Source organism: Mustelus asterias, chromosome X (genome assembly GCF_964213995.1).
Source record: "Mustelus asterias chromosome X, sMusAst1.hap1.1, whole genome shotgun sequence".
Taxonomy (NCBI): domain Eukaryota; kingdom Metazoa; phylum Chordata; class Chondrichthyes; order Carcharhiniformes; family Triakidae; genus Mustelus; species Mustelus asterias.
In genome coordinates, this window is record NC_135834.1 from 6,991,859 (window position 1) to 7,003,982 (window position 12,124).

The following is a 12,124-nucleotide window of genomic DNA, read 5'->3' on the forward strand; positions in this document are numbered from 1 at the left end:
GTGCTGTTAGGGAGGGAGTTCCAGGATTGGTATTGGACGTCAGTCAGTCCATGTGGTGTAGGTACACCCACAGTGCTGTTAGGGAGGGAGTTCCAGGATTGTTATTGGACATCAGTCAGTCCATCTGGTGTAGGTACACCCACAGTGCTGTTAGGGAGGGAGTTCCAGGATTGTTATTGGACATCAGTCAGTCCATGTGGTGTAGGTACACCCACAGCACTGTTAGGGAGAGAGTTCCAGGATTGTTATTGGACATCAGTCAGTCCATGTGGTGTAGGTACACCCACAGTGCTGTTAGGGAGGGAGTTCCAGGATTTTGACCCAGCGACAGTGAAGGAACGGCCGATATATTTCCAAGTGGCAGGTAGGTCGTGCCTTACTAACCTTATTGAGTTTTTTGAGAAAGTGACCAAGGAGGTGGATGGGGGCAAGGCAGTGGACGTGGTATATATGGATTTTAGTAAGGCGTTTGATAAGGTTCACCATGGTAGGCTTCTGCAGAAAATGCAGATGTATGGGATTGGGGGTGATCTAGGAAATTGGATCAGGAATTGGCTAGCGGATAGGAAACAGAGGGTGGTGGTTGATAGTAAATATTCATCATGGAGTGCGGTTACAAGTGGTGTACCTCAGGGATCTGTTTTGGGGCCACTGCTGTTTGTAATATTTATTAATGATCTGGATGAGGGTATAGTTGGGTGGATTAGCAAATTTGCTGATGACACCAAAGTCGGTGGTGTGGTAGACAGTGAGGAAGGGTGTCGTAGTTTGCAGGAAGACTTAGACAGGTTGCAAAGTTGGGCCGAGAGGTGGCGGATGGAGTTTAATGCGGAGAAGTGTGAGGTAATTCACTTTGGTAGGAATAACAGATGTGTTGAGTATAGGGCTAACGGGAGGACTTTGAATAGTGTGGAGGAGCAGAGGGATCTAGGTGTATGTGTGCATAGATCCCTGAAAGTTGGGAATCAAGTAGATAAGGTTGTTAAGAAGGCATATGGTGTCTTGGCGTTTATTGGTAGGGGGATTGAATTTAGGAGTCGTAGCGTTATGTTGCAACTGTACACAACTCTGGTGCGGCCGCACTTGGAGTACTGTGTGCAGTTCTGGTCCCCACATTACAGGAAGGATGTGGAGGCTTTGGAGAGGGTGCAGAGGAGGTTTACCAGGATGTTGCCTGGTATGGAGGGGAGATCCTATGAGGAGAGGCTGAGGGATTTGGGATTGTTTTCGCTGGAAAGGCGGCGGCTAAGAGGGGATCTTATTGAAACATATAAGATGATTAGAGGTTTAGATAGGGTGGATAGTGATAGCCTTTTTCCTCTGATGGAGAAATCCAGCACGAGGGGGCATGGCTTTAAATTGAGGGGGGGTAGTTATAGAACCGATGTCAGGGGTAGGTTCTTTACCCAGAGGGTGGTGAGGGATTGGAATGCCCTGCCAGCATCAGTAGTAAATGCGCCTAGTTTGGGGGCGTTTAAGAGATCCGTAGATAGGTTCATGGACGAAAAGAAATTGGTTTAGGTTGGAGGGTCACAGTTTTTTTTTTTTTTTTTAACTGGTCGGTGCAACATCGTGGGCCGAAGGGCCTGTTCTGCGCTGTAATGTTCTATGTTCTATGTTCTAAGTCAGGATGGTGAGTGGCTTGGAGGGGAACTTGCAGGTGGTGGTGTTCCCAGGTATCTGCTGCCCTTGTCCTTCTAGATGGAAGTGGTCGTGGGTTTGGAAGGTGCTGTCTAAAGATCTTTGGTGAGTTGCTGCAGTGCATCTTGTAGATGGTACACACTGCTGCTACTGAGCGTCGGTGGTGGAGGGAGTGAATGTTTGTGGATGGGGGGCCAATCAAGCGGGGCTGCTTTGTCCTGGATGGTGTTGAGCTTCTTGAGTGTTGTTGGAGCTGCACCCATCCAGGCAAGTGGAGAGTATTCCATCACACTCCTGACTTGTGCCTTGTAGATGGTGGACAGGCTTTGGGGAGTCAGGAGGTGAGTTACTCACCGCAGGATTCCCAGCCTCTGACCTGCTCTTGTAGCCACAGTATTTATGTGGCTGGGTCCAGTTCAGTTTCTGGTCAATGGTAACCCCCAGGATGTTGATAGTGGGACTCTGTGGTGGTGATGCCATTGAATGGTCTTCATGTCCAGCCTTGTGGTGAATTAAACTGATTCAATTTGCCTCACAGAGCCAGGGAACCAGGTTTGATTCCGGCCTTGGGTGACCGTCTTTGTGGAGTTTGCACATTCTTCCTGTGTCTGTGTGGGTTTCCTCCAGGTGCCCTGTTTTCCTCCCACACTCCAAAGATGTGCAGGTTAGGTGGATTGGCCATGTTAAATTGTCCCTTAGTGTCCAAAGATGTTTAAGTTTATTTATTAGGGTCACAAGTAGGCTTACATTAACACTGCAATGAAGTTACTGTGAAAATCCCTTCGTCGCCACACTCCAGCGCCTGTTCGGGTACACTGAGGGAGAATTTAGCATGGCCAATGCACCTAACCAGCATGTCTTTCGAACTGTGGGAGGAAACTGGAGCACCCGGAGGAAACCCACGCAGACATGGGGAGAATGTGCAAACTCCACACAGACAGTGACGCAAGCCGGGAATCGAACCCCGGTCCCTGGCGCTGTGAGGCAGCAGTGCTAACCACTGTGCCATCGTGCCACCCCAGCCCCTTTGTGTCCTATGTGTCCAAAGATGTGTAGGTTAGATGGATTGGCCATGCTAAATTGCCCCTTAGTGTCCAAAGATGAGCAGGTTAGGTGGATAGAGGGACTGCTGTGCACTCTGTTTCACGGAGACATGGATGACTCCAGCTTCACCGGACTGTGCCTTACAACCAGAGGGCTTCTCAACCCACCGAATGGACCATACAGCAGCCTCAAACAAGGCTAGGGGAGGTGGGGTCTGCTTCCTAATCAACACCTCGTGGTGCCGAGTCATAGAAACACTGGCGAGTTTCTGCTCCCTGGACTTAGAATCCCTGACGCTAAAATGCCGCCCCCATTACCTTCCGCAGGAGTTCACCTCTGTTACCCTTACAGCAGTTTACATCCCACTCCATGCGGACGTGAAGATCGCGCTGGACGAAATATACACACTACAAATAGCCTTGAGACAAAACATCCCGAGGCCTTGTTCATCGTGGCCGGGGACTTCAATCAGGCCAAGCTCAAGAGCGTACTACCAAGTTACCACCAACACGTCTCCTGTTCCATCAGAGGCCCAAACACCCTAGACCACTGCTACACAAATATCAAACATGCCGACCGCTCTATCGCCCGCCCACACTTTGGCAAATCAGACCACAAGGCTGTGCTCCTGCTCCCGGCTTACACACAAAAACTGAAGCGGGAGAATCCGTTAAAGAGAGTCGTGCAATGTTGGTCTGAGGAATCGGATAATCTCCTACGGGGCTGCTTGGAGTCAGTGGATTGGTCAGTATTTAAAAACTCTGCGACCAGCCTGAACGAGTACGCCACTCCAGTAACTGACTTCATTGGTAAGTGTGTCGAAGACTGTGTGCCAAAGAAGCAAATCCGTGTGTTCCCCAACCGGAAACCATGGATGAACAGGGATATCCACTGCTTGCTGAAGTCCAGGTCTGAGGCGTTCAAGTCAGGCGACACTGACCTATACAAGAAAGCCAGATACGATCCATGGAGATCCATCAAAGATGCCAAAAGACAGTACCGGACCAAGCTAGAGTCCCAGGCTCGCCACACCGACCCACGCCAACTATGGCAAGGTCTGCAAGACATAACAGGCTACAAGATGAAGGCAGGTAAAATCGCCGGCTCCAACGCACCCCTCCCTGATGAGCTCAATACATTCTATGCCCGTTTTGAGCAAGAGGTCAGCGAGAGCATGCCCTCCACCCTGGAAGCCCTGGATGAACCTGTATCTGGGGTCACCATTGCAGATGTCAGAGGAGCCTTCTCGAAGGTCAACCCACGGAAAGCGACTGGCCCTGATGGGGTACCCGGACGTGCACTCAGATCCTGCGTGGATCAGCTGGCGGGGGTATTCACAGACATCTTGAACCTCTCTGTACAACAATCTGAGGTCCCTATCTGCTTCAAGAAGACGACCATCATCCCAGTGCCTAAGAAAACCCAAGCAGCGTGCCGTAATGACTATCGGCCGGTGGCTCTGACATCCATCATTATGAAGTGCTTCGAAAGGTTAGTCATGGCACGAATCAATTCCGACCTCCCAGATTGCCTGGATCCACTACAGTTCAACTACTGCCACAACAGGTCCACAGCAGACCTGGCCCTGCACTCAACCCTGGAACCTAGATAACAAGGACACCTATGTCAGACTCCTATTTATTGACTACAGCTCAGCCTTCAACACCATTATTCCTACAAAACTCATCTCCAAGCTTCGTGGACTGGGCCTCGGCTCCTCCCTCTGTGACTGGATCCTGAACTTCCTCATCCACAGACCACAATCAGTAAGGATAGGCAACAACACCCCCTCCACGATCATCCTCAACACCGGTGCCCCACAAGGCTGTGTTCTCAGCCCCCTACTATACTCCTTATACCCCTATGACTGTGTGGCCAAATTCCCCTCCAACTCGATTTTCAAGTTTGCTGACGACACCACCGTAGTGGGTCGGATCTCAAACAATGACGAGACAGAGTACAGGAATGAGATAGAGAATCTGGTGAACTGGTGCGGCAACAATAATCTCTCCCTCAATGTCAACAAAATGAAGGAGATTGTCATCGACTTCAGGAAGCGTAAAGGAGAACATGCCCCTGTCTACATCAATGGGGACGAAGTAGAAAAGGTCGAGAGCTTCAAGTTTTTAGGTGTCCAGATCACCAACAATCAGTCCTGCTCCCCCCCCCATGCCAACACTATAGTTAAGAAAGCCCACCAACGCCTCTACTTTCTCAGGAGGCTAAGGAAATTTGGCATGTCAGCTCCGACTCTCACCAACTTTTACAGATGCACCATAGAAAGCATTCTTTCTGGTTGTATCACAGCTTGGTATGGCTCCTGCTCTGCCCAAGACTGCAAGAAACTACAAAGGGTCATGAACGAAGCCCAGTCCATCACGCAAACCAACCTCCCATCCCTTGACACTGTCTACACTTCCCGCTGCCTCGGCAAAGCAGCCAACATAATTAAGGACCCCAGACATTCTCTCTTCCACCTTCATCCGTCGAGAAAAAATTACAAAAGTCTGAGGACATGTACCAACTGATTAAAGAACGGTTTCTTCCCTGCTGCCATCAGACTTTTGAATGGACCTAACTCGCATTAAGCCAATCTTTCTCTCCACCCTAGCTATGACTGTAACACTACATTCTGCACCCTCTCCTTTCCTTCTCTATGAACGGTATGCTTTGTCTGTATAGCGCGCAAGAAACAATACTTTTCACTGTATCCCAATATATGTGACAATAATAAATCAAGTCAAATCAAATCAGATTGGCCATGGTAAATTGTCCCTTAATGTCCAATGATGTGTAGGTTCGGTGGCACAGTGGTCAGCACTGCTGCCTCACAGCACCAGGGATCCAGGTTCGATTTCCGGCTTGGGTCACTGTCTGTGTGGAGTCTGCACGTTCTCCCCGTGTCTGTGTGGGTTTCCCCCGGGTGCTCCAGTTTCCTCCCACACTCCAAAGATGTGCAGGTTAGGTGGATTGGCCATGCTAATTTGCCCATTGGTGTCCAAAGATGTGCGGGTTAGGTGTATTGGCCATGCTAAATTGCCCCCTAGTGTCAGGGGGACTAACTAGGGTAAATACATGGGGTTCTGTGAATAGGGCCTGGGTGGGACTGTGGTCGGTGCAGACTCGATGGGCCAAATGGCCTCCTTCTGCACTGTCGGGATTCTATAAAATTGTGGGGTTACAGGGTTAGATCAGATCTGGGTGGGGTGCTCTGTTGGAGAGTCAGTGCAGACTTGATGGGCCGAATGGCCTCCTTCTGCGCTGTCGGGATTCTATAAAATTGTGGGGTTACAGGGTTAGATCAGATCTGGGTGGGGTGCTCTGTTGGAGAGTCAGTGCAGACTGGATGGGCTGAATGGCCTCCTTCTGCACTGTGGGGTCTTTATGATTCTATAATATGTGGGGTTACAGGTTTAGATCAGGTCTGGGTAGGATGCTCTGTTGGAGAGTCAGTGCAGACTGGATGGGCTGAATGGCCTCCTTCTGCACTGTGGGGTCTTTATGATTCTATAATATGTGGGGTTACAGGTTTAGATCAGGTCTGGGTAGGATGCTCTGTTGGAGAGTCAGTGCAGACTTGATGGGCCGAATGGCCTCTTCTGCACTGTGGGGATTCTATGATATGCACAGATCTTGGTGCTGCATCGTACAATCTCGCAGTGGAATTCTTCGTTTTAAATAACGCTCACAGAATAACGAGGCGACTTTCAATTTGACGGGGTAACTATAGAGATGGCAAATAGAATGATGTAATCGCAAAGCAGCAGGTCTGGGTGATGACTAATTCATGCTGTGCCTCGCCAATTTCAGGGCGCTGCAGTGTCAGTTTCAGTCGCGGCTCCAGCTGTCTCACACGCTGGGGGGCTTCGAGGGGCTACACAGGTAAACCTCTCCCCCCAATCCTGGTCCTCTCTGCAACATGATCGCCAGCAACAGGAATATTTTCACAGGCAGGAAGAGGAAACGGGTGGCCCAGAACCACGAGAGGTGAGTGTTTTAACTATTCGCTTCTCATCTTTCCCCCCTTTCTCTGACGCAGCGCAGTTTTATTGTGGATTATTCTTGTGGGACCCCCTCGACCCCTTATCCCAAACAGAACATTACAGCCACACAGGAGTGGAGATTTTCCTGATTTTTAACCTGCAATTGTCACTTTCAACCACTTATATATATATTTTTGGAGTGGGTGGGGGAGAGCTTAGTTTATTAGTGTCATGAGTAGGCGTACATTAACACTGCAATGAAGTTACTGGGAAAATCCCCCAGTCGCCACACTCCTGTTCGGGTACACTGAGGGAGAATTTAACGCCTAAACAGCGCATCTTTCGGACTGTGGGAGGAAACCCACGCAGACAAGGGGAGAACGTGCAAACTCCACACAGACAGTGACCCGAGGCCAGAATCGAACCCAGGTCCCTGGTGCTGTGAGGTCTGTGTCTTTATAAGTTCTGTTTGTGAACAGAATTCCCACTCACCTGAAGAAGGGGCTCAGAGCCTCGAAAGCTTGTGTGGCTTTTGCTACCAAATAAACCTGTTGGACTTTAACCTGGTGTTGTTAAACTTCTTGCTGTGAGGCAGCAGGGCTAACCACTGCGTTGCGCAATGACTGAAGGGATTGGGGAAAGTTCCCTTGAAATCTTGAATCTACAGGTGTTTGTCACTTTTGTACATTTTATTGCCTTTCTGAGCAGGGTCGCCTTGCCTGACCTCGATTTTTGCAGCAGTGCTTGTATTAAGTGGCAGGTAGACTTGAAAGGGGTTCCATGGAGTTCTTGCTTGCAGCCTCTTCCCCTGAACCACACAGGAGTATTGCAAATAAATATTTCCATTAGTTGTGGAGAATGAATTCCACCCCCCACTTTGTTTATTCCGTGGTTCTCTGCCTAACTCTTGTTGTTCCGTGCCAGCCGATGCTATCTGTTTTGAAACAAAAAAATATTCTTGTATTTTGACTCTTGATTTCACCTTGGGCACATTACTCAGGAACAAGCCCTCCAGCATCATTGCCTCAAAGCTGCATTATTTACCCAGTGTATTGCCTGCTTAGTGGGCACCCTATCGCGCCACCTTAAAACATTCTCTCCCTCTACCACCGACGCGCAGTGTGTGCCACCTACAAGATGCACTGCAGCGACTCACCGAGGCTCCTTCGACAGCACCTCCCAAACCGACGACCTCTTCCATCTAGAAGGACAAGGGCAGCAGATACCTGGGAAAACCACCACCTGCAAGTTCCCCCCAAGCCACTCACCATCCTGACTGGGAAATATATCGCCGTTCCTTCACTGTCGCTGGGTCAAAATCCTGGAACTCCCTCCCTAACAGCACTGTGGGTGTACCTACACCACATGGACTGACTGATGTCCAATAACAATCCTGGAACTCCCTCCCCAACAGCACTGTGGGTGTACCGACACCACATGGACTGACTGATGTCCAATAACAATCCTGGAACTCCCTCCCTAACAGCACTGTGGGTGTACCTATACCACATGGACTGACTGATGTCCAATAACAATCCTGGAACTCCCTCCCTAACAGCACTGTGGGTGTACCTACACCACATGGACTGACTGATGTCCAATAACAATCCTGGAACTCCCTCCCTAACAGCATTGTGGGTGTACCTACACCACATGGACTGACTGATGTCCAATAACAATCCTGGAACTCCCTCCCTAACAGCACTGTGGGTGTACCTACACCACATGGACTGACTGATGTCCAATAACAATCCTGGAACTCCCTCCCTAACAGCACTGTGGGTGTACCTGCACCACATGGACTGACTGATGTCCAATAACAATCCTGGAACTCCCTCCCTAACAGCGCTGTGGGTGTACCTACACCACATGGACTGACAGATGTCCAATAACAATCCTGGAACTCCCTCCCCAACAGCACTGTGGGTGTACCGACACCACATGGACTGACTGATGTCCAATAACAATCCTGGAACTCCCTCCCTAACAGCACTGTGGGTGTACCGACACCACATGGACTGACTGATGTCCAATAACAATCCTGGAACTCCCTCCCTAACAGCACTGTGGGTGTACCTACACCACATGGACTGACTGATGTCCAATAACAATCCTGGAACTCCCTCCCTAACAGCATTGTGGGTGTACCTACACCACATGGACTGACTGATGTCCAATAACAATCCTGGAACTCCCTCCCTAACAGCACTGTGGGTGTACCTACACCGCATGGACTGACTGATGTCCAATAACAATCCTGGAACTCCCTCCCTAACAGCACTGTGGGTGTACCTGCACCACATGGACTGACTGATGTCCAATAACAATCCTGGAACTCCCTCCCTAACAGCGCTGTGGGTGTACCTACACCACATGGACTGACTGATGTCCAATAACAATCCTGGAACTCCCTCCCTAACAGCACTGTGGGTGTACCTACACCACATGGACCTACTGATGCCCAATAACAATCCTAGAACACCCTCCCTAACAGCACTGTGGGTGTACCTACACGACATGGACAGACTGATGTTCAATAACAATCCTGGAACTCCCTCCCTAACAGCACTGTGGGTGTACCTACACCACATGGACAGACTGATGTTCACTAACAACCCTGGAACACCCTCCCTAACAGCACTGTGGGTGTACCTACACCACATGGAACTGCAGCGGTTCAAGATGGTGGCTCACCCCCACCTTCTGAAGGGGCAATTAGCAATGGGCAATAAATGCTGGGCCCAGCCAGCGATGCCCACATCCTGTGGATGAATATTCTAAAGAAAGCTTGATACACCTTTTTGAGGCTCATTGAATATGGATGTAGCTGAGCTAGATAAAGGGCAGAGAAAGCGTGGCACAGTGTTTAGCAATGCTGCCTCATAGCAGCAGGGACCTGTGTTCGATTCCGGCCTTGGGTGACTGTCGGTCTGTGTGGAGTTTGCACGTTCTCCCTGTGTTTGCATGGGTTTCCTCTGGGTGCTCCAGTTTCCTCCCACAGTCCAAAGATGTGCAGGTTAGGTGGATTGGCCATTCTAAAATGCACGTTTAGTGTCCAAAGATGTGCAGGTTAGGTGGATTGACCATGCTAAATTGCCCCTTAGTGTCCAAAGATGTGCAGGTTAGGTGGATTGGCCATGCTAAATTGGCCCTTAATGTCCAAAGATGTGCAGGTTAGGTGGATTGGCCATGCTAAATTGGCCCTTAGTGTCCAAAGATGTGCAGGTTAGGTGGATTGGCCATGCTAAATTGGCCCTTAGTGTCCAAAGATGTGTAGGTTAGGGTGGATTGGCCATGCTAAATTGCCCCTTAGTGTCCAAAGATGTGTAGGTTAGGTGGATTGGCCATGCTAAATTGGCCCTTAGTGTCCAAAGATGTGTAGGTTAGGGTGGATTGGCCATGCTGGACCTTGGTTCCGACCGCCACCCCGGAACTTGGTTCCGACCGCCACCCCGGACCTTGGTTCCGACCGCCACCTCGGACATTGGTTCAGACCGCCCCCCCGGACCTTGGTTCCGACCGCCACCCTGGACCTTGGTTCCGACCGCCACCCCGTCCAATGTCCAATGTGGCCCCACCTCTGACAAAGACTTACGAGCCAAAGATATGAGAATCAATTGATCCAAGTAGAACTCTACCCATTGGAGAGAAAAGACTTGAGGGAGTATCTGATTCGAATGAATGGGACTGGCCAGAGGTGTTTGAATCAGTGCGTGAGTGCAGCACAAGGAGATGTGCGGCAAAGTTGTGGGGTGGGAGGTGTCAAATTGGAACGGATATAAGAGAGGCTTGCTTCATGGAGGGAGTTCTGGTGTTGAGATTGGCAGTGCAGGGGCCTGAAGAAGTTCCTGATGAATCTGCGCATGTATCACCAAAGTCCAACATGTTGGCTGCAAGGAAAAGACCAGGGGGATGAGCCACCCGTTTTTAAAAAAGTAATGTTTATTTATTAGTCACAAGTAAGGCTTACATTAACACTGCAATGAAGTTACTGTGAAATTCCCCTAGTCACCACATTCCGGTGCCTGTTCGGGCCAATGCACCCCTAACCAGCACGTCTTTCGGACTGTGGGAGGAAATGGGAACACCCGGAGGAAACCCACGCAGACACGGGGAGAACGTGCAGACTCCACACAGACAGTGACCCAAACCGAGAATCGAACCCAGGTCCCTGGTGCTGTGAAGCAGCAGTGCTAACCACTGTGCCGCTCCAAGGCGCAGGGAGTGAGGTCTGCAGCATTCCCGGGATTTTCTGCACTTCCGTGGGTTTGAAGTGTGGCCCAGTCGTTGATCTCTGCTGTGAGATCTTCATTATCTTCCCAGCAGCTAAGCACTGGGAATAATGTTCCTTTTTTTCATTCAAGAAAGTGTGACACAAAATTTGGAAAGTACTGTAAACTGTGAAGAGGGCGGTGTGGAACTTCAAAGGGACATAAACAGGTTGGCGAAGTGGGCTGATGGGTGGCAGATGGAGTTCAATGCGGAGAAGTGTGGGGTGTTGCATTTTGGTAGGAAGAACATAGAGAGACAGTGTAAAATAAAGGGTAAAATTCTTAAAGGGGATGCGGGAGCAGAGGGAGCTGGGTGTATTTGTCCATAGATTGGGAAGGTGGCAGGACAGGTGGAGAGAGCAGTTAATAAAGCAGATAGCATTCTGGGCTTTATTAATAGGGGCATAGAGTACAAGAGCAAGAGGGTTATGCTGAACTTATACAAGACACTAGATAGACCTCAGCTGGAGTACTGTGTACAGTTCTGGGCACCACATTATAGGAAGGATGTGAACACATTGGAGAGAGTGCAGAAGAGGTTTACAAGAATGGTTCCAGGGATGAGAAACTTCAGTGATGAGGAGAGATTGGGACTGTTCTCCTTGGAGAGGAGAAGGCGAAGAGGAGATTAGATAGAGATGTTCAAAATCATGAGGGGACTGGACAGAACAAAGAGGGAGAAACTGTTCCTGCTCGTAACAGGATCGAGAATGAGAGGGGCACAGATTTTAAATGATTTGCAAAAGAAGCAAATGTGATGTGAGAAAAAAGCTTTTCCACCTGGCGAGTGGTTGGGGGTCTGGAATGTTCTGCCTGGAAGTGTGGTGGAGGCAGGTTCATTCGAGAGGGCATTAAATTATTTTTAAATGTGCAGGGGGATAGCACAAAGTCACAATGCTAGTTTGGAGAGCCAGTGCAGACGCGATGGGCCGAATGGCCTCCTTCTGCGCCGTAACTATTCTCCAATTCTCATCAAATTCCACAGTGCAGAAGGAGGCCATTTGGCCCACCAAGTCTGCACCGACCCACGATCATCTTTGGCCCTGCCCTCCCTCCGTATTTTGTGTAGTTTTGAAATGATTGGATCCAGTACACATCTTGTACCGACATCTTGGATTTTTTTAGTTTGTCCAAGTCCTTGGAAAAGTCCTTGCTTGCTACCAATGTTGTGCTGGCCGCCAGAAT

General features: G+C 49.7%; 1 protein-coding gene across 1 annotated transcript in view; it reads left to right on the forward strand.

Moving 5' to 3' along the window:
• Positions 1-6,514: 6,514 nt before the first annotated feature.
• Positions 6,515-12,124, forward strand: part of LOC144481834 (uncharacterized) — a 75,243-nt gene continuing 69,633 nt past the window's right edge. Inside the window, exon 1 of the mRNA XM_078200988.1 lies at positions 6,515-6,672. Coding sequence (XP_078057114.1) covers positions 6,605-6,672 — 68 coding nt within the window. The 5' untranslated portion in view covers positions 6,515-6,604. The remainder of the gene's footprint in view (positions 6,673-12,124) is intronic.